We start from the raw sequence: 21,624 nt of genomic DNA, 5'->3' as shown, positions 1-21,624 counted from the left end.
TCTATGGATCTAATAGATTATCTTGCTTATATTTAGTTATCAAATAACAGTATGTTAGGAAGATTGTGAAAGATTCTGTGTATAGAAGCCTATACTCAGTCAACTAATTTCACTGATTTCAATTGTTACTCATATGAGTAAAGATTATAGGATTACGCTATAAAAGCATATGATTATTGCTGTTGATGTATCCTAATAATCTAGGGATGTTGGTAGCCCATCCTTGATACTCATATTATGTGTGCATCAGGATTATACTAGAATAATATGTGTAAGTGCCTTGCTCCTCTGTCTTTTGCTTCTTTTTTTAAGAAATAAAGTTAGATGTATAGTGAAAAGGATAATGAATAGTTAGTCCAAATTAATTGTTGCAAGACTAGCAATCGCACAAATAGCGGACTTTCTAATAAAAATGGTTAGGAATTAGCTGAGTAGCACAACTTGCATCCAACTACAGATCTGAAACTTTCCCAGAAGTCTAGATATTGGAAGACAGGATTGGTTCTTTCTCATCTTTAAGAAGATATTTTTATTGATCTGATGGTAATTAGAGTGGCTGATGTGTGTAGAGTGACAAAGTGTATTGTGAAAATCTTCAAAGATGCTAACAAGGGCCCTGGTCCTGAACCCTTTAATTTCAGAGACAGCAGGACTGGGTTGTAGATTAACAAATTGAAGCATATTTCATTATGTATAATTCTGAGCCTTACCCTCCTTCAGATGGGCTCAGTGACAAAACTCCCCTGACATCAATGATGGTAGATTTGAGATTTGGATTGAGAGCTAAAAGGAATGAATCTGTTTAATGGGATGATGCCATGTAGATAATATTATCCAAGTACTAGTCTGTATAATTAAATTATTAAAACATTGAAGAGAAAACAATCTATGTAAAAAAATCAGACAATGAATTAATTACACAAGCAGTATGTCTAGTATAGTGAAAAGCTGCATTATTAGGGTGGCCTTTCACAGCCAACTGTATGGTTAAAGGTCAATATTTACCTTTGTCACTTAGTAGAGGATGATTGAAATGCACATATAGTTCACCACTGTTGCTTGTGTCCAGAACGTAGTTAAAACAAATTAGCCAATATCTTTGTAACAAATACTTTTGCATAGAAGTCTAGTTATAGAAGCTGATTTGGGGTCATTTATGATAGGTAACTATTAGACATAATTTCTGAAAATAATTACAATGCATATTTTAAGTCTTTAATTTATGCATGCAGTGTCTGTGTCTATATTTTTACATATATACTGTGTATATGTACATTCACATTCCTCATCTGTTGAGAGGATTCCCCATCATAACAAACCCAGGGCTTTAAAGACTATTGAGTGAGGGTAGCAGATTAGCATTAATAATAAACAGAACTAACTATTAAATGTTCCTTTCACAGATGTACATACTTAAGAAGTTCTACAATGAAATTTCCAGTTCTTATGGCCCTTGTGACTCTTTTCAGTATTTCCCTATGTCAGGATTTACCAGATCCTGTAGGTATGTGAACATACTCTTTTCATAGTTGATAAATTCAAGTTCAGAGCTGATTGAAAATATTCTTTATCAAAACTGTGCTGACGGGCTTGTTTACAAAAAAAACATTGTGAAGAGTACCATGAACTTTCTCCTGCTTTTTTAAAATCAAGATACATTTCAAATAGACATTTCCTAACCGGCTCTTTACTAACTGACTGTATATTTCTTCAGAAGGAATTGGCATTATTTCTTGTGTAATGAAAGAAACAGTCCCCTCCTCCATTATATTATTTGCAGCGATTTGGCTTTCATCGAAATAAGTGTGTGTGTGTGTGTGTGTGTGTGTGTGTGTGTGTGTGTGTGTGTGTGTGTGTGTGTGTGTGTGTGTGTGTGTGTGTGTGTGTGTGTGTGAGAGAGAGAGAGAGAAACTGAAGAATAGTCTGAATAACAACCTTCATCTCTAAGGTGTAATTTAACATTATGCTTATCTTATTTATTACATGCAAAAGTACAAATTTTTAGCAGTATGCAGCTAAAAATTATGCTATTGCTTATAATAATAAAGAACACACTATATAACAGTGCAATTTGTTTTCAAATCTTAATTAACTGTTAGTTGGAAAAGCATTCCGGGTATCAGCATGCAAATATACATAGTGAGCATCTCACTTTGCTTCATAATTCCTACAGTAGCTCTAGTGCTGTCACAATACATAGTTCAAAATCAGGCAACCAATGACACGGGCACGGGAAAACAAAACTAGGAAAGGCACGGGAAAACAAAACTATGCAGCAGAATCTAGACACTTCAGCTGAGTGCAGTACTGAAGCCCAGTTGCTAAGTAAATAAGTCATTGGAATTGTATTTTTATCTATCAGAGTAAGAAACAGATTTCCTGACAAACCAGTCCTTTCATTGCTTATGGACTAAACAATTGTGTAAAACAATATTTTCCCCAGGAAGCCATTACTAAAACAGGGGAAGGAAAAGGCTCACAGTTACCAATCAGTGTTTAGTTTTGAAAAGACGTTAATGCGGAACAAACCAAGTAGCAAAAATAAATAAATATTAAGTTTCCCTAAAAGAAAAGATCGATGTACAGTTCAGCACCTGCGTGTATCAGTGATCAGACTGCATGACTGGTTTCATGAAGAGTCTTCTGACACTTGGCTCACTAAAATGCAAAATTAAAGATAGTTTTGGCACAAAGGGGCTGCCATGCATGGATGAATTCCCATAACTTCACCATTTGGACCAGAAAGGTAATACTGACCCCATCTTCTGATAGATGAACACAGAGGTAAAGGTACCACTCCTCTGTCTAAATATCCATCATTTCCCTGGCCTTGGACTAGACATGTAAATGTTAGGAAAGGGCACTACAGCCAATGAAAAGGGCCTATTTCAAGTTCAGTGCCCCTCGGCAGAACACTGGTGATATGCCCCTCTTCAGCCTGAGCAAGCCCCTCAGGGTATGTCTACACAGCAATTAAACACCTGTGACTGTCCCAAGTCACCTGACTTGGGCTTGTGGGGATTGGGTTGCAGCACTGTAAAATTGAAGTGTAGACGTTCATGCTCTGATTGGAGCCTGGGCTCTGGGATCCTCCATCCCAAGCATGAATGTTTACACCGCAGTTTTATATCCCTGCAGCCTGAGCCCCACAAGCCTAAGTCAGCTGACCCGGATCAGCCATAGGGTGTGTTGTTCCAGGCAGCAAAACCCGGGGAGCCATTGGGTGTGTGGAGGTGCATCACACCAGCAGCCAGTGCAAGAGGGACCCTGCCTACAGAGGTAGGCTGAATGCATCCAAGAGCATGGAGGTTGTGAACTGTGATTCTTAACAGGGTGTAGTGTGTGCTCTGCATTGCATCCCAGCATTAGCCCTGGGTCTACTTCCTTGGTCACCTGCTAACAAATGGAAGCTATGTCTCCACTCCACCTCCTGCTACAAACTAGCTCTTGCCAAGGAAATTAAATAATAAGAAGGGGTTTTTTTAGTTAGATAAATATAAAAAGAATATGGAAGGATGCGGTTGGGCTACTGTGCAGTGTGGATTGGAAAAAGATGAAAGGTACTAAATATGGCCCAAAACCTAAATGAATACTTTGCATCGATTTTCAGAATGGGTGATAATACGGAACATGGGATTGAAGGCAGGATGGCTGATGGAAATGAAATAAAATGAAAATTATTATTATTATTAGCTGAGGTGGAAGAAACATTTAAAGAGCTTAATGTGCTCAGATCAGGGGGACCAGATAACTTCCTTCCCAGAGTACTGAAAGAACTGGCATAAGAGATGGGTGGTCCAGTAGCAAGCATTTTTGATAAATCTATCTGTTTAGGGCAGTATCATGTGACCAGAGAACAGTTAACGTTGCACCTATATTTGAGAAAAGGGGAGAAAAAATGATCCAGATCCATTAGTCTGACCTCAATAGTAGGCATGGCTTTAGAACAAATTGTGAAAGAAAGAATAATTAAATTCATTGAGGGTAAATTATAAAGGGGGTGTAATGCAACATGCATTTAGGAAAGGTAGATTGTGCCAGACTAACCTGATTTCCTTCTTTTAGAAAATAACTACTTTTTTAGATAAGAGAAATGCAGGAGAACTAATATACTTGGATTTCAGTAAAGCGTTTGACATAATACCACATGGAAAATTATTAGTTAAATTAGAGAAGATGAGGATTAGTACAAGAACTGTAAGGTGGATAAGGAACTGGCTAAAGAATAGAAGGCAACAGGTTGTGCTGAAAGTTGAATTATAGAACTAGAGGGAAGTTACTAGTGGCATTTCCTCAAGAATTGGTCATGGGACCAATTTTATTCATTTTTATTAATGATCTTAGCACAAAAAGTAGGAGTGTACTAATTAAATTAACTGACCATACAAAGTTGGGAGGCATCGTCAATACAGAAGAGGATCGGAATATTATACTGGATGACCTTGAAGACTGGAGTAACAAAAATGAGATGAAATTCAATAGTACAAAGTACAAGGTCATGCATTTAGGGTCTAAAAATAAGAATTTCTTCTGCAAGCTGGTGGCTCATCAGCTTGAAGCAACATAGGAAGAGAGACACCTGGATGTGTGGGCCAAACACAGGGTGACTATAAGCCCCCAATGGGATGTGGTTGTCAAAAAGGCAAATGCTATCCTAGGATGTCTCCGGTGCAGCATTTCCAGTAGATAGAGAAGCATGCATGCCATTGTACAAAGCACTGCTCAGATCTCATTTGGAATACTGTGTACAATTTTGGTCACCCATGTTCAGGAAAGATGATTCAAACTGGAACAGATGCAGAGAAGAAATACTGGCATGATCAGGGACATGGAGGACACATCTTATGAGAGGAGACTGGAAGAGCTTGGCTTCTTTAGTCTAGCACACAAAATAAAAAAGGCTTTCTATAAATACACTGGAAGAGAAGCACTAGCAAGGTTTCCAAAGGGGTAGCTGTGTTAGTCTGTATACAGCAAAAAAAAAAACAACTAGCAAGAGTGAAGAACTATTTAAGGTAAAGGACAGATGTTGGCACAAGTACAAATGGGTATAAACTGGCCATGAACAAATTCAGGTTGCAAATTAGAAAAAGTTTTCTACCCATCAGAGGAATGAAGTTCTGCAATAGCCTCTCAGGCACAGTGGTGGAGGCAAACAACTTAACTAGCTTCAAGAGAGAGCAGGACAAATTGGTGCATGTGACTGCATGAGGAGCTTGCGTGTGATGGCGTGGGGGCAGAGCTCAGCAATCCTGGGGCTCACTTCCAGTTTATATCCTATGTTCCTAAGAGCTCATGCTTCCAGGCTTCAGCCAGCTGCCTCTAAGTGGTCAGGAAAAGGATCCCCCCCTCCCCAATATATTCTGGGGTGGGGATTTTTTTCTCTCCTTTCTCTGAATCTACAGAAATGTCCACAGCTGGAGATGGGACATCGGACGGGGTGGGCTGGTGCTCTGAGGTGGCCCCCAGCATTCTCTCTCTGAGGTGCTTGGCTGGCTGGTTCTTGTTCATGTACTCAGGGTCTAACTGATCACTGCATGTGGGGTCGGGAATGCATTTTCCCCCAGGTCAGACTGGCAGTGACCTTGAGGATTTTTTTTGCCTTCCTCTGTTAGGATTATTTCTCACTTAATCGTTCCCTGCCACTACAGAGGCCTCAGACATTGGTGCACCTCAGTCCCTCCTGTTCTCTGCCTGTGGAACATAAGAGTCCAGTCTCCTGTTGGCTGTAATACTTTGCTCTAATTTCAGCTGCTGGGTTTAGTGAGCGGGTGCTGTTGGTGGCCTGTGACATAGAAGAGGACAGACTAGAGGATCTAGTGGTTCCTTATGGCCATACATGCTATGACTCCTTTGGTACATCTAACACTCTCTCAAATCACATGTCAAGGGAATGCAAGCACCAATGTTCTGGCTGTTCCCTGCACGGGTGCCCAAGCAGGAGGAAAGGGCTTTTTTTGTCTGCACTGTCCCTCCAATGATCAGCCAGAAACCAAACCTGCCCACTTAAAAAATACTTGCAGTGAACCAGCAGTGAGAAACCAGTTTTCCATTGGCAGCATTAACAGGACCAGTATCTCACTGAACATAACTTGGCTCCACTCCATTGGAGTCAATAGTTCTATGCCAATTTCCCCCAGGGAGAGTTGTTTTTATAGAAAAATACTAAGCAACTCAAATCTTTGGCAAATGAAACTATAGTAATAATAAAAACTTTTTAAAATTGCAGGGGTTGATCTGCTTCAGGAGTTCAGATTGTCCAAAGCATCGGACATAAACATAGTGAAAGGATCAAACTCAGATTCATTAGCTTACCGCATAAATCCTACCATACAGCTCAGGAAAAACACCAGGTATGCTGTAAATTAAACTCTATATGGGTTTCTTCCTTAAAACTACGAGATTTTGCTGAAGAAATGGATCATAGTTAAACATAGAATGTGAGTAAGATTTAAGGGCTGTATTGGGACCAATCTTTGTGCAGGTGCATGGGAGGACGGTGCAAAGAGCTTTTCACCACCTTAGACCATCATGCAAGGGCGAGGCCTAACTGCACTCGCTTGGGTTTCTCCCAGCACCTTGATGCTGGCTAGCTTGCCAGGTGCCAAAAGGTTGGAAGGAGAACCCTGCACCTTGTGACGGGATTGTGCAATATGTGCACTGTTGTTTTCCTTGGAAGTTTGCCTGACAGCAAAATGTAGAATCTGTCCTTTTGTTCAGTGCCCCCAGAAGTAATAAAGTGTGTGATCCCACTAACGTTAAGTGGCCAAGTCCTTAAAATGCCACTCTTCAAGTGCACCCCTCACTGACTCTCTTCCCGCGCTTACAGCAGTGTTAAAATAATAGAATTTAAATGGGTTAGAGATGAAATTTATTAAATGGGCTTTGGTTTAACTTGTGTCTCACTATGTAGATTTTAACTGGACTGCATGTTTTCTTGTTTTAGCGGTGTTTATTCAGATGGCTTCCCTTCAGAATATTCCATCATTGCTACTTTTAAGATGCTGGAAGACACTCCACAAAATGTGTGGAATCTATGGCTAGTTAGTGATTCTTATGGCAAAGAAAGTATTGGTATTCGCTTCCTGGGAGACAAAAAGTCTCTGGATTTCTTTCATGCCACTCCATCCAAAACACTCATGTTCAGGACATTCCGCAATGTGGACAAGACTTTTGATGGTTCTTGGCACAAGTTAGCATTAAGTGTGAAAGGCGAGAATGCAAAATTATTGATTGATTGTCAGGAGGTCAGACCAGTTCCAGTAAATGAACCGAGAGATGTTTACGGAAATGGATACACTTTGCTAGTAAAAAGATCAGTTGATGAGTCTCCTGTTTTGGTAAGTAGCTCTTTTAGCATGAGTAGAGTTACTGCATAGTGTCATCTGCTGGATATATATATAAGAAGAATGCCATTAGGCTAGGTCAATGAACCTAGTTGGTGTTCAATGTTTTTCTTCTAAATATCCACCTGATTTTTTTTCTAAATACAATTGTTTATAATTGCTTATCTTGCTACCTGTGGGATTCCATTCCAGACACTAACTATCCTCTGTGTAATCTCCTATAAGGTGTAGCTTTTCTTAGCTTCAGCTTATATCCTTTTGTTTGTGAATCTTTCAAATGGATCTGTTGCATTTATAGTCCCTCTGCCCCTTAGAATTTAATATCTCCAGCAGGTTCCTTTTCTCTCTCTATTTGCTGCCACTGAAATCAATGACAAAATTCTCATTGATTTTAGAGGTACAAGAGCAGGCTTTTAATTAATACAAAAGTAGTTTCTGTAACCTTTTCATACAGTTATTTCTCAAGAGCTATTAAATATTTTTCATGTAAGTGGCACACAGCTATTTTATTAACTTAGAGCTCCCTCTGGTGGTGTCCATGTGGCTCTAAAAAATATTCTGACTATTTTGTGCAATAAAGATTTGTAGTTATCAGCATTCAGAAAAGCAGTGACATAATTCCTACAGGTAAATATAATAACAAAGGCAATTACTGAACCAGTACAGGTTTTATGCTAGAGGTTACTGTATTTAGGATTGATTTCGTATTCCTATAGGCTATGAATGGAAGCAAACATAGAAGAGTGAGAAGAGCCAATAAGATTTTTTAAAAGAAGTTACACTAGGTCATTTTATTAGAGGATAAAAGAGCATACAGCAAGTGTTTGACTTGAAATGTGCATAGTACAAGGAAATCAGAGTGATTAATTTAGAATTAAAAAAAAGAAAAGCAGCAGAGACAGAATTTGCTCTTTTAATGACAGTACTCCAGTATGAGTCAGATTCTGCAGCCACTCTGGGTCCAAAAATGTTCTTGAATTCATTGGTGAGAGTGGGGAAGCAATGGGGTGGGAAGGTACAGTTGGTCAATGTCCATGATTGTGTGTGTAGACTGAATGTATCTGATGGAGAGGGAGGCAAATACGTCTGTGTAGTGAGGAGCACAAAGTGAGTAGGTGTGAGTGTGTGAGCTTGCGCACATGTGCGCTGCGGGGTTTTCTTAGCCCATAAATATTTACTTAGCACATATTTTCTACTGCTCACATTAGTTTAATCTAATGCTTTTATGTGTCAGGTGGATTTACAACAACTTGAAATGCACTGTGATGCAGATAAAGCTTACTTGGAAGGCTGCTGTGAGCTTTTGGATATTGTGAGTAAACTATATGCTTTATCTCATGAATTCCTTTGCTTATGACTATTCAACACTAACCTACAGAGTGACCACAGGTTTTGCAGTGTTTTGTGTGAAAAGGGATAGACAGGGCCTCAGAGAGACTTCCACAAATCACATGTCACATGGGGAGGATGGGAAGTGTTTGAGAGCCAGGTGGATCAGGATGATGTTTGAAGAAGGGATGGAATGAGGCTCAGGATGTTGTTATTATGTGGATTCAGAGGGGCTTCATCATCTGGAAATGGGGCAAGGAGGGCATTCATTGCTGAGAGTGAGACAGGGTCTGTAGAGTGCACCTCTCAAGGTACGTATGGGGTTCTCAGCAGGCCACTAAATAAAAAGGGTCCTGCTGAATGTGAGAGCTGACAGTCCAAGAACTCTCCAAAGCCACACACCTGGTGTGTGCCTAGTGCCAGCTCTGTTATATGATTCAGGAACATTTTCTAATGCAGTTTGCAGAGAACAGGGATGGCAGCAGGATCCCATGCAGTTAAATCAGTCATGTCCCACAACTCACTCTTTGCAAAGCAGAAAATAAAAAAATCCCATGTATCTTCATTGGCAGTGTGGAGCAAGTGGTGATCAGGGTCCTACTGGAAACACAGTATGTAAATGTGCCCATGGGAGACAAGGAGATCATGGAAGAACAGGCCACCAGGTATAATTTAAAACTCAACTTTCTATTTGTGAAGATAATTTTTAATGTGTTTGTAGAAATGATGTCCCTTTTTATTACTCTTCCATCAGGGGCAAAAAGGAGAAAAGGGAGAACAAGGGAAGTCTGGCAGAGTTGGAAATCTGGTAATTACCATTTATGTTTTGTCTTTAATATTAAATAAGACGACATGCCTTCATTTGGATAGTCTGCGTTACTCAGTAATAAAGATAGACAGCTTTGAAAACGTGTTCACCATTGCTGTACGTAGTGGACAAAAGGCAACCTCAATAACATCAGCACTAGGGAGGGGCAATGAACTAACTGCTCCTTCCCTTTCTGGCCTAGGCTCCGGCTTAAATTTAGTGACCAAGGGATTTTGCAGCTTCCTTAACAAAAGTTTGTTCAGTGGATCTGTGGTTCAACCTTTTCCATCCTGTGATCTCATGTTACAACAGAAACCAGTTTCAGGACCCCTCTTCGAATCTAGCCATAAAGAGAAAGAGGGTAGTCGCAACTCCCTGGACTTGTTGAAGAGATTGCTGGGGGGCATGACCTGGTTCTATGGTGTTGTATTCTCAGAATACAAACAGAAGTTAGATAAAAACAAAATACTATTGCTGGGAGGTTGCAACGTAACACTACTATATTTCTTAGACTTCAGAACAATATCACACAAGAATCCAAAAACACACACAGAGAGAGAAACAGGCTGCTTCGTAAGGCAGCAAGACACAACTTACCTCATGTTGTTTTAAGCTGGCTCTTTCGTTATTGACTCTGCGCTCATGCTTTGCTACAGAGACCCCCAGCCTGCAAGCAGGACCTAGAATGCCACCCTACTCTTAAAGTGATAGTGTGCAAGTCTAACACAGTCCCACATATGGGAAATTAGTTTTAGTCTCATTCTGAAAGAGCAGAAGCCCCTTTTATGGTTCAGGAAAAAAACACATTCATTTTTGTGTCAGCTGTCTGAACTTGTCAAATTAAACCTAAACCTCAGAGGTTTGAATTCAGTAGACGTGGTGTCACTTTATGAAGTCACCCCAGGAGAGCTGGCACATTTTCCCTAAAGTACAAGAAGATGGTCGATAGTGACTGCTCTCTCTTGCCACCTGACCGGCTCCTTTCCTGCATCCAAGCTCTGACCCCATTACGTGAGCCCTATGGAGCTGGCATTGTGCCCTTTTGGTCATGATGTGACAATATCCTCATCCTGGGAGTCGGATTAACCCAACTTTGTAGTTAGCACTGGAAATTCTTCTAGGTCACCCACTCAGCCCAAATTATTGTTACCACTAGATGCTGTTGCAAGATTCAGTGGCGAAATTAAGGGCAGAATGGGCACAGAGGGCTCTTCAGTCTCTTAGCTATAAGATATTTCCTCTAAGACTGACTTAAAAACATCTTGATGGGCAGGAGGGGGAAACTTGCATTGACTCTGCCCATGCTGTAACTTTATGTGGATAAAGAAAGAACTTCAGACCCCAATGCAGTCATTCCAATGACACTCACTAGCACTCTATTCACTTACAACTAAATAATGAAACTGTTTTTCTTATTAACAGGGAATCCGTGGTAACCCGGGAGATTATGGAAATATTGGAGAGCCTGGTCCAAAAGTATGACTGGTTTATTGTTCAAGTACATAAAAATATCTGATTATTTTCATTTGTTTTATGACACTTTTTTTTTCTTTTTTCCTTCCAGGGTTTAGTGGGCAGTAAGGGTGAAAGAGGAATGAGAGGGTTACATGGTGAACAGGTATGAATTTGCATTATATTCTGCGTGAAACCAAAGTTCTGAATCAAGCAGGAAGCTAAGCAGCCTATATACTTTTTTGCCATATATTTTTTATGTTAAATATAAAGGGGAAAAGAACAATGTACTTGTGAGTTGAAGGATTCCAGAGACATGTTGCCATTGCTAAAATATTGAACAGAACATTTATCTGTAAATATGAAATGTTAACCATGGATCTACTATCAGAAATAATTTAGGGCCATAGCTAATTTAGGGCATAGCTCCATTAAAGTCAGCAGAGCTACAGTGATTTACTGCAGCTGAAGTTCTAATCCATATAACTGGTTTATCATCTGAAATATTAACATCTGTTGGAAAATGCTAGGAAATCAATATGGTTTACAGGGAAACCATCATCAGACTGATCTGGCCACTAACTAATGAGACAGATATATGGACTTGTTGCAGTTATAGTAAGTGCAAATGTATTTTCTGGGTTGATAACCTTTTCTTTCAAAGGGTGATCAAGGTCCTCCAGGTCTTAAAGGATTACCAGGAGCAGAAGGCCTCAAGGTAAGTACAAGTACAACCGTCTAAATGTTTTAAATCCTCATGGAAGTGTCTCTGTGTGGTGTATCTTGTAGGGTATCCTCTTGTCCAGAGTATCATGGAAATGCATGAAACGTTATGGCAATGTCTGCAGTTGTAATCATAATTGAAAATTTGTTATGGATGGGAAGCAGTTGTTAGTACTTTATTTTGACTTTGTTTTTCTCTTAGGGGGTACCTGGATCACATGGAAACAGCGGAGGACCTGGAGCAAAAGGGGAAAAGGTTGTTTTTTAATGTAACTCTCCCAAGTTGAGTTTGCTATTTTCCCTGTTGTATCGGTTCTCACTATGGTTGTGACCTCAAAAGCAAAAGAAACAAGCTCAGACCTTGTCAGCACTGGGTGGGAAACCTTAATGGAAAAAGCGAGGGTGCTGCTGAAAGTCATGTTGATGACTCAGTAGATGGCACTATTCTCTCCAAGTGGTTCTATAGGGACATGAACTGCTGAGGAGTTTTGTCACTGAAGTTCTGACCGTTTGTGCTCTTTAAATGACTCCATAATGTCTTGGCCAAATTCTTGGGTCACTTATTATATTCTGAATAACTAACATTTTCCATGCAATTTCAACTGGAAAAGTATTTTTCATTCTCCTCCTAAAAACGGCTGTGTTGTGCTGTTGCTCTAGAACGGTTGCTATGTTCTACCCCATGAGTGGCTGCATTTCAGTTGAGAGTGAGTGATCCTTGTATAGAGAATAAATAAAGTGCTATAGTATTTCAGTTATAGTTGTGGGATTCCTATATAAAGATTTCTATGTAAAGTGCATTGGGATCCTTGGTAACTCATGGCTATTTATTGTGCTTCTATTGTAGATTTCTGTTGGAGGGTAACACAAACATACTACATGCAGTAGAGGTTTTGTATATTAAATTTCTGTGTCCAGTACTGATTAGGTTTTTTTAACATTTCAGGGAGATCAGGGAGAACCAGGGCTTGTGGGAATCATGGGATTCCAAGGAGTGAAGGTACTATGCTTTTATATAGAGAGAATATTATACACACATGTTGCAAAACATCCTTGCTATGCCTACAATTGAACTTTCCCTCACACAATATTTTGAGTATGTTAATATGTTATTTAGGTATCTGTTACATCAATACACAAAAAGAAACTATATCTTCATCCTAAAATGACTTTAACTTATGATTAAGTTTTCCCAGGACCAAGAGAATTAGGTAGCACAATGAGATAGCACAGAGCGTCTCCTCTGTAATAGACTGCAGTAGTTCTGGGAGGAAAATGGCAGCTGTCTAGAAATTTAAAGGTGCAGCATACAGAAAACAAAGACATCACTGTTCCATACCTACATACTCCATAAGGTGATTATCTTACATGTTGAGGACTTAATTTTGTCTTTGTTGTTGTGCTTCTAGGGTGATGAAGGCTTCTCTGGGGCTGATGGTTTACCAGGCCAAGAAGGACCTAAGGTAATATCAACTAAAGCACATACTTACAAATCTTTCCTTAAATCCAATAGTTATTTTTAATAGGGAAGGTAATTAACATTGGAACAACACACAAATGAGGTGATGGATCTTTAAATCAGGATTGTCTTTCTCAGATGTGCTGTGGCTGAACCAGAAGTTATGGGTTTGATGCAGGAATCACTGAGTGAAATTCTATGGCCTAGGTTATACATGAGGTCAGACTAGATAATCATAATGGTCCCAACTAGCCTTAAACTCTATGAATCTCCTTTATTTATTTCCATAAAGATCAACCTGTGAGAGGTGTCAATTACTGCTCAGAATCTGTCCCTATGTATTTTTCTATATTATTTAACGCTTTAACTTCAATGTTTGTTCTTTTTAAATTAGTGAAATTTCATGGAGTTTTGCCTGTTTACTCTTGCTGAGCTCCCTCTCCCTTGTGGATACTCACCAGATTGCTGCACTGAATCCAAACCTCTGGATCCCATGGGCTTTCCAATTTACTGAGTTGCAGTAGCATGCAAACACTTCTTTTCTATATCTGGACTTTGAAGCATACTCCTGGTGTACAGTCTTCAAGTCTGGTATTCCTTCTCAGGATGGAGGACCCTGTAGTCCAGCGACCTTGTGCCCCAAGATCAGTGCTGACCCCCAAGTCACTAAAGCCACAATTGTGGGTGTTCTAGATTATTATGTCACCCTTTAGTGACTTTGTGACAGATAAAGCAAGTAACATACAGACTACTAAGCCACACAAACACTTCACGCGAAGACACAGCACAAGAGATATACAGATCTAGGGAAAAACAACAAACACCTGCACACAAGACCTTGTCTTATTCAGTGAGTCTTAGTGTCTTCCAGGACACCCAGGATTATTTTGCACCTCTTCTTCTCGTGCCCAGTCTTGTCCTTAGTTTATGAACTGGTCTTGCTGCAGAGACACTTTTGACAGCAGATTTTAACATTTTTGTCTCTTAATGACCTTCCCCAGGGCTTTTCTATTTTCTAATAATTTGTTTGTTCCTTTACAGTGGATCCGAGTAATTAGCACATCAATAGACTTTAGCCGGTAGTCTGCCCTTGAACTACAGCTCTTGACACCTTTATTGTTTGGTTAAGTGATTGTCTGCCATCCTTCAGAGGAGGACAAAGGCTATGTCTACACTAGCACTTTCTGCAGCATACCTTATGTTTCTCAGGGGTGTAAAAAAGCCACCCCCCAAGCGACGTAAGTTACCCTGACCTAAGCGCTGATGTAGACAGCGCTATGTCAGCAGGAGAGCATCTCCCATCAGCTTAGAGCAGTTACATTAGACAGCTTACAGCGACGCAGCTGCATCGCTGCAACTACGCCACTGTAAAATCTCTAGTGTAGCTGTAATCTAAGTTAATTCTTTGTACCCCTGTGGCAGACATCATGATAATAAATAAAATAGAAAGAGGTGTATATAATATTCATAAAAAATAATACAGATATCTCCCATGTTCTTCACATCCCTTTTATTTCTGTCAGGTAAACACCACACAGATTATTACACTGAACGTTTCAGTGGAACCAAAATATTTTCCACTCTTCTTATAATGCTTACAGGTCTCACCCTGCCTTCCTTCTGTCCCCAAGACTCTGTTATCTTCAGTGAATGTTACATTACCAAAAAAAAACTACTCAGACATGGAGTACCAGTCACTAAAGAGTGGAAGATGTTGTTCATCACAGTAAAGATAAAAATATACAAGATTTGTGATGAATAGCTCTCTGATTCACACTTTTCCGCTGGTTTATTCAGGTGTAAGATTAACTTTGTTCTCTTAGTGGACAGCAACGTATCTTTCTTGTATGTAGTAATTCTATAGAGGTTGCAGTTGCATTGGTAATTCATAGTACAAGCTAGATGTTCATGGGTGCCTGTACCTCTTTTTACACTATGTATGTATTTGTTTTTGGTAATTGCAGGGCCTGGTTGGTGATCCGGGGGATTTTGGCCCACGCGGACCAAAAGGAGCTCCAGTAAGCTATGTTTCTACTTTACAAGAAAAAGCAACTCTACTAGAGTTACTACTACTCTACTCTAGACTACTAAAGAAAGAGGGACCACATGGTTTAGAGGATTGATAAATGGGAAATGGAGCCTTTTACCTCCAGGTCTCCAGTTCAAATGCATCCCAAGCTGCTAGTGATTAGTCCCACAAGTTGTTTCCATGTGATGTTAATTGACTGGTCTCTAAAATGAGATGGTCTTAGACCAGTTCCCACTAGACAGTGGTATCACATGAACCATTATTCCGATTTGCACTCATTAGTATTGATATTGGTAGCTTCAGCAGAGAGGCCTCAAACTAAATAGACGTGGAATTTGAATGATCCTTTTATGCCAGTAATGGTGTTCTCTCTACAACAGAGTGGCTGCACAGTGGTGGGGTAGTATAGGAACATTTCTAATCTAATTATCTGTTTGAGACCCACTCACTGGATGGAAGGCTTTGTTCTCCAAGATTGTCAGTCCATTACTTTGCATGAGAAATAAATTCGCTGAAAAAGTCTAATAGACAAGAATGATCAAAACTTCAATTGTTTAAACTACAAAGACCTGTCCCTCAGTGTAGAAAGGAAGCAAATGGGTTAATTATTATAATTGTACTGTTTATCTGTGGTGAAGCAGCAAAGATCTTGTGCTGTGCAGAATACAAACACAAAAAGAATGATCAGAGTGTAACAGGCTGTGAAGCAACTAATTAATTATGTTACAGGTGTGGCCCCCATACCTTCTTAAAGGGGACAGTCACTATGACAGGGGCCCTATCCTGCTCCCATGGATGTCAGTGTCAAAGCAGCCATTGACTTAAGTAGAAGAAGGATTGTGCTCTAAGTTGTAATTGAAAATTACAATTTGGAACATTAGTGGAAAGAATGAATAGAGATAGAGGGAGCAGAAAACAGTTTCAGGACAGAGGTGTTATGTATGGGGCATTACTTTTAGGCAAACAAACTCTAAAACAATTAGGGCCAGGTTCATTAACTGGGTTCAATAGAGCTCCATTGGGATGAATTTGCCACTAAAATTTCTCAACTATGGCTTTGTATTATGCTGAAAGACCTAAGTCCGGCACTGAAGCTTCCTATATGGGACTGGACTGACAACTTGACCAACATGAGGAAGGAGCAGCAAGTTCTTTTACTGTTGTCTGAAAGCCACACAATTAAGTCCTTGCTTCCTCCTTGTTCGGTGGAGGAAATAAGATGCATCAGTGTTTTTCCTGGTACAAGTACTTCTTCTTTTTGGCCAGCTCAGCTCCACTCACTCTGTACCTTTGCCTGCCTATCCCAGCTCACCCCTGGGAGGGGAAGTAGCTACCCACCAATGGCTGCTTTGCTACCATTGCCAAGATCCAGCTCATCTCATCAGTACTCCACATACCAACAGCCCAGACTGCTTGCCTCTAATCACTCCTCCCCATAAACTTGGTTGGTTCTTGAACTCCTTTCCTCAGAACCTCCCTCTGGTCCTTGGAGAGAAGAAGGGAATCAAGGGTCCGGAAGCTTTAAAGGAAAACCATCTCTGCTTGCTCCCTTTCCTGTGGTGCAGTGGGGTTGGGAGGCAGATCTGCTCTGATTTGGAACCTAGCATTCGATATGGTACAATTGAGATGTCTGGCTCTACCTCTTTATGAACCAGTCAGTGGAGTTGGCTGGACTTGGGCAGCAGGAAGTATGATGTGAACTGTAAAGGGCTGGAGTGTAGAATACTCTTTTTACTCATTTCCCCAGCATAAGAGAGGAGCACCAGAAGAATGGTGCCCTTGAGGTGTGCCTGAGGCACAGAGTTGCTGGAATCCAGCAAGGTGGTGCAGCTAACCATCTCCCATACTCAGGGCTGTGCTTAAAAGCACCATCTAGTCACATCATAATAAGCACTGTGCCCATTTAATGTATTTACAAAATAGGCCTTTAACTATGACACCTTAGAATACAGTAAATGGGCTATTGATATGGAATACGTGCTAGTTTATTGTACAAGGAAAATATTATGATTTTATCCTATTATTAAGAAAACCAAATACATTCCATTTTAAACCTGTATATATATGGCTGATATTAAAAAAAATAAAATGGAGAAAATAGGATTAAACTGCTATGCCGCCAAAATTTCATTGGTTTCTCAGATACTAGATACCTATACCTGTTTGTGCTCTGTGATAGTTATAATGACTGCAATTAGCCTTTGTGGGTTTTTTTTTTAAATCTAATCAAAACCAATGCATTAATTGTTTATCTAGGGTGTTACCGGACCTCGAGGTAGGAAAGGTACACTTGGTCCAAAGGTATCGTATGAGCCTAATTTGTCCATCCTATTAAGCTGCATGATATGTTTTGATTTTGTATGTTTACTTAATGAGATTTTGTTCATTTACAGGGAATACGTGGAGATCCTGGATTGCCTGGGAGAGAGGGGGATCCTGGTATAGAGGTAAATGGGGTGTGGAGTTATGAAATAACCAGTATTCTGTTTCTGTAATCTTAAAAACTAACCTCTTTGTCTTAATTCCTGTATTTTCTTTAGGCCTATCAAGGATCTCAAGGGCCAGAAGGTAGTCAAGGTATTTTGGGTTTAAAGGTAGAGTTTTTAAAATCTGAATGTATTCCCTCAACTATCGATTGTTAATGTACTTATGCTTTTCTTTGTAGATTAAAATAATCTATTTTACCCTTATGTAGGGAGAGAAAGGAGTTCTAGGAGAAGCAGGTCCTGAAGGTTCTTGGGGAAGAACAGTAAGTATCATTCTTTTTGTGAGGGGCCCTGTCTAGTAGCTCAGTGACATGGCTTTGTGTGCCACACAAGCCTCAGAAGGCAGCATCGGGGAGCTACATATTAGGTTGACCTGTTCCGCAGTAAGGTTAATGACCAAGGGCTGAATCCAGTTTGCCTTCAGTCACACAAATAATTCCATAGAAGTTAACTGGATTACTTGCTTGAGTAGGGCAATGAGCATTTGGATTTAGGCCCCTGGCCTCAATATGTTAAGACTGAAGCAAATGAGACTCACCAGGGTTGTTGTCTACAGAAGCAAAGCTATTTGGGAGTACAGTAGAACCTCAGAGTTACAAACTGACCAGTCAACCACACATTTCATTTGGAAACGGAAATACACAATCAGGCAGCAGCAGACACCACTCCCCACCCGCCCAAAAAACCAAAAACTACATACAGTACAGTGCTATGTTAATATAAACTACTAAAAATAAAGGGAAAAAGGTTTGACTAGGTAAGGAAACTGTTTCTGTGCTTGTTTAAATTAAGATGGTTAAGAGCAGCATTTTCCTTCTGCATAGTAAAGTTTCAAAGATGTATTAAGTCCATGTTCAGTTGTCAACTTTTGAAAGAACAACCATAATTGTTTTGTTCAGAGATATGAACATTTCAGAGTTATGAACAACCTCCATTCCTGAGGTATTTGTAACTCTGAGGTTCTACTATAGTCTGTACATATAAATACATTTCCTGTTCCATAACTAGTTCTAGATAATATCTGAGTCCCTCTCTCCCAACTGCTAGGGCTGTGCAGAGGACAAAAGTTGCTATGATCCTAGGGTTCTAGTTATACAAAAGAAAGAAAGATCCCTCTCCTTGACTGGTTATTTTAAAAAGTAACAAAACTGCACACCTTCTTGTGGTTGGCGCTAGGCTGACTCAGAGGAAGAAGGGTCCTAACATTTCTGTACCACACACACCATTTGCAGGGGTGAGGAGGAAGAATACTGGTAACAGCATCTTTGCATCTGTCTGAATGATAACTCTTTCTCTTTAAGGGAACTATCAAATAGAAATTAATCCACAACCCATATAGCCCCTCTAAAACTCTCCCAGGTGACTAATCAGTTAGCTAGGAAAGAACCCAACCCTGCTTACACGTGCAAAACTGTTCTCAGTAGACTTCAAGCTCAGTTTTCACATCAAGGAGGTTGCATAAACTTGGAAATGTTTTGGATAAATATCCAAAGCCTTCAACGATTAAGTGTAGCTCAGTCCAAACTTTGAAGTTCTTGAAGGTCACCCATTTACCACTCTGGGTGTGGATTAAATACTGTAGTAGATCTTAAAAACGGAAATCACACGAATAACTAGTGAATGTACAGGAAAAGGAGGTGGAATAATCCTCTGATGACTCGGACAGCAACTGTATGGGGTATCTACACTGTGCAAATTCAGTGATGGGGCCAGATTCTCAACTTGTGCAAATTGTCATAGCTCAGTTGAAGTCAATGGAGAGATAGGTTGTATTTGTGGGTGTGGATGGATATAGACACAGACAGACACACACAATCTTTCCAGATTTGTTGACCCAGAGGTTTTAGTGGACTCCCATCTCCTTTAGGTTGGAGATTAAGGAGGCCATTGGACTCTGAAAAACTACACTCTGGGACATCCCTGTTTGAATTGCTTGCACTCTGGGTATCCCACAGAGAGAAGAAGACTGGTTGGCAGTGTGATGAGTACCACAGAAATCCCTATATATAAACAAAGCGAACAAACACTGGGAGAGACATAGCTAATCTTATTTAACTGGGCTTTTTAGTTTCTCTTCCTTTTTTTTTAGTGATAATATAAAGCAATAAGCATGTGATCAAGGTGGGTAAATTTATTTTTAATGATTCACTGTTTCCTGGACAGGGTGATGCTGGTCCAAAAGGATTTGCAGGAATTCCTGGTAGGCCTGGCTTCGTTGGTCCGCCTGGAGCTACTGTAAGTTTCATTGTTAGTAACTATGGACATGATCCACCACTTGCTGAAGCTGATGGGAGCCTTTCCATTGACTTTAACGGGCAATGGATTCAAGCCCTAATTGTATGTGGATAATTGTTACCTCTATACACTACCTCATATTTTCTGTTCCTGCTCTCTACAGGGTCATATAGGGCTACCAGGAACTCATGGATTGAAGGTACCTTTATGAAACTTTTTTACTGGAAATCTTGATTTTTTTTAAAGGATTAAACACTTCTATTTTGATTCTTAAGGTTGCACCGTAAGCACGGGGCAGATTATGGTTACAGTGAAGGAGAACTTCATTTCAATGAGGTAAACAGATGTGGAAAAAGATTAGAGGCTACTGGAAACTTGTCCAGATTCTAACTTTAAACGCATGTGGGTATAGCAAACAATTATAACTGATAGTATGCACAACATTGTTTTTAATTTCAAACACATCCTGGCATTAGGGTTGGAGAAAGTATCTGAACATTCAAAGGCTCCTAGTTAAAGCTATGTTGTGCAGTTTAGGAACAACCCAGGACAAAAAGCAGGGTGGGTACTAGGATGAATTTTGCTGCTGGGGGACATAATGCTTTTACTGAAGCACCTATACGCATATAGACTGAGCAGGCTGTGTGTTTGCCATCACTCCTCATTGTGGGGTCTGACTTACTTTCCCACACGCAGTAGGTCAGCTGTGCTAGCTGGTGTGCAGGGGCAAGAGAGTAGTAGCACTGCCTCCTTTCCACCTCCTTCCTTCCTATTTCCTTTGGGTTGTCATGCACCCTCTGTGGAGAAAGGATGGAGCTGCTTTTGTGCCTTCCCTCACTGAATATTTCTGTAAGAGCCTGGTTGTGCCTGGCTCTTAATACTGGCAAACCTATTCGATTTCTATTTTGATGACAAAGAGATAAAGGTTTTAATTTTCAGATGGCCTCAGTGTTGTGCCCATGGAAAATTTTATTTTTTCCAGAAAAGCAGGTAGCTGAATATCTGACACCCTGCTTTGCATGCAAAATATGTAAGTTTTGCACAAATGAGTGCAGCATGCACGTGAAAATTTTGTATGTGCACTGAATGAAGGCTAGTTGAGAACTGGACAAAAAGGAGTTAAGCGGTGGTTACAGCACCTGAGTTGGTGGCTCAAATATAGAATACATATACAATCTAATTAGGTTTGGCAGAATTCAATTTTTTTAATAATTTCAACAGATAAAATCTATGATTATTTTTAAGCATTTTTTCTATTATTTTCTCTTTAAATTTTCAAAGTTGCAGGAAATTAGTGTGGGGAGACCAGACAAGAACAGTAGACAATGAGATTCAAAATGTTAAAACTTTATAATTGTTAAAAAACAAATTGTCAATGGCACATGTCAAAGTAAATAATATATATCCTTAAATCAAACTCTAATAAGTTCTCAAGCAGTATTTCTCTTATTTTGCCTATTTGTTAATGTTTGATTATTATCAATGGAAATATTTTTTCTTTCTTTATGTGTGTATGGGGAAACTGACATTTATTGGTAAAAATCTAATCCTTCCAAGTCTAGGTATAATGAATTTTAAATTAGGATAATCTGAGCTGAAAAGTAGCAAGTCGCTTCTGAAATGTTCTTTTTAAAACATAATTTAGCTTTTTTTTTTTTTTTTTTTAAATTATTATATTTTTAAATAGCAATTAGTAGCAGTAAAATGTATTTTAATAATTTGGGGCCTGATTCTGCCACCCTTACTTATGCTTTACC

The 21,624-nt window shown here is 39.7% G+C and overlaps 1 protein-coding gene across 1 annotated transcript in view; it reads left to right on the top strand.

Moving 5' to 3' along the window:
• The first annotated feature begins 1,428 nt into the window (after nt 1–1,428).
• Nucleotides 1,429–21,624, top strand: part of LOC137164635 (collagen alpha-1(IX) chain-like) — a 32,779-nt gene continuing 12,583 nt past the window's right edge. Inside the window, exons 1-19 of the mRNA XM_067565545.1 lie at nt 1,429–1,504; nt 6,230–6,353; nt 6,947–7,340; nt 8,581–8,658; nt 9,248–9,340; nt 9,430–9,483; nt 10,906–10,959; nt 11,048–11,101; nt 11,600–11,653; nt 11,861–11,914; nt 12,614–12,658; nt 13,068–13,121; nt 15,082–15,135; nt 17,403–17,447; nt 17,540–17,593; nt 17,687–17,740; nt 17,842–17,895; nt 19,796–19,867; nt 20,031–20,066. Coding sequence (XP_067421646.1) covers nt 1,429–1,504; nt 6,230–6,353; nt 6,947–7,340; nt 8,581–8,658; nt 9,248–9,340; nt 9,430–9,483; nt 10,906–10,959; nt 11,048–11,101; nt 11,600–11,653; nt 11,861–11,914; nt 12,614–12,658; nt 13,068–13,121; nt 15,082–15,135; nt 17,403–17,447; nt 17,540–17,593; nt 17,687–17,740; nt 17,842–17,895; nt 19,796–19,867; nt 20,031–20,066 — 1,503 coding nt within the window. The remainder of the gene's footprint in view (nt 1,505–6,229; nt 6,354–6,946; nt 7,341–8,580; nt 8,659–9,247; nt 9,341–9,429; nt 9,484–10,905; nt 10,960–11,047; nt 11,102–11,599; nt 11,654–11,860; nt 11,915–12,613; nt 12,659–13,067; nt 13,122–15,081; nt 15,136–17,402; nt 17,448–17,539; nt 17,594–17,686; nt 17,741–17,841; nt 17,896–19,795; nt 19,868–20,030; nt 20,067–21,624) is intronic.

This window comes from Emydura macquarii, unplaced genomic scaffold, assembly GCF_026122565.2.
Source record: "Emydura macquarii macquarii isolate MOO-44397 ecotype Brisbane River unplaced genomic scaffold, CSIRO-AGI_Emac_v2 contig_2680, whole genome shotgun sequence".
NCBI classification, from domain to species: Eukaryota; Metazoa; Chordata; order Testudines; family Chelidae; genus Emydura; species Emydura macquarii.
Note: the sequence above shows the minus strand (reverse complement) of the source record. Positions and strands in the feature narration are given on the sequence as shown.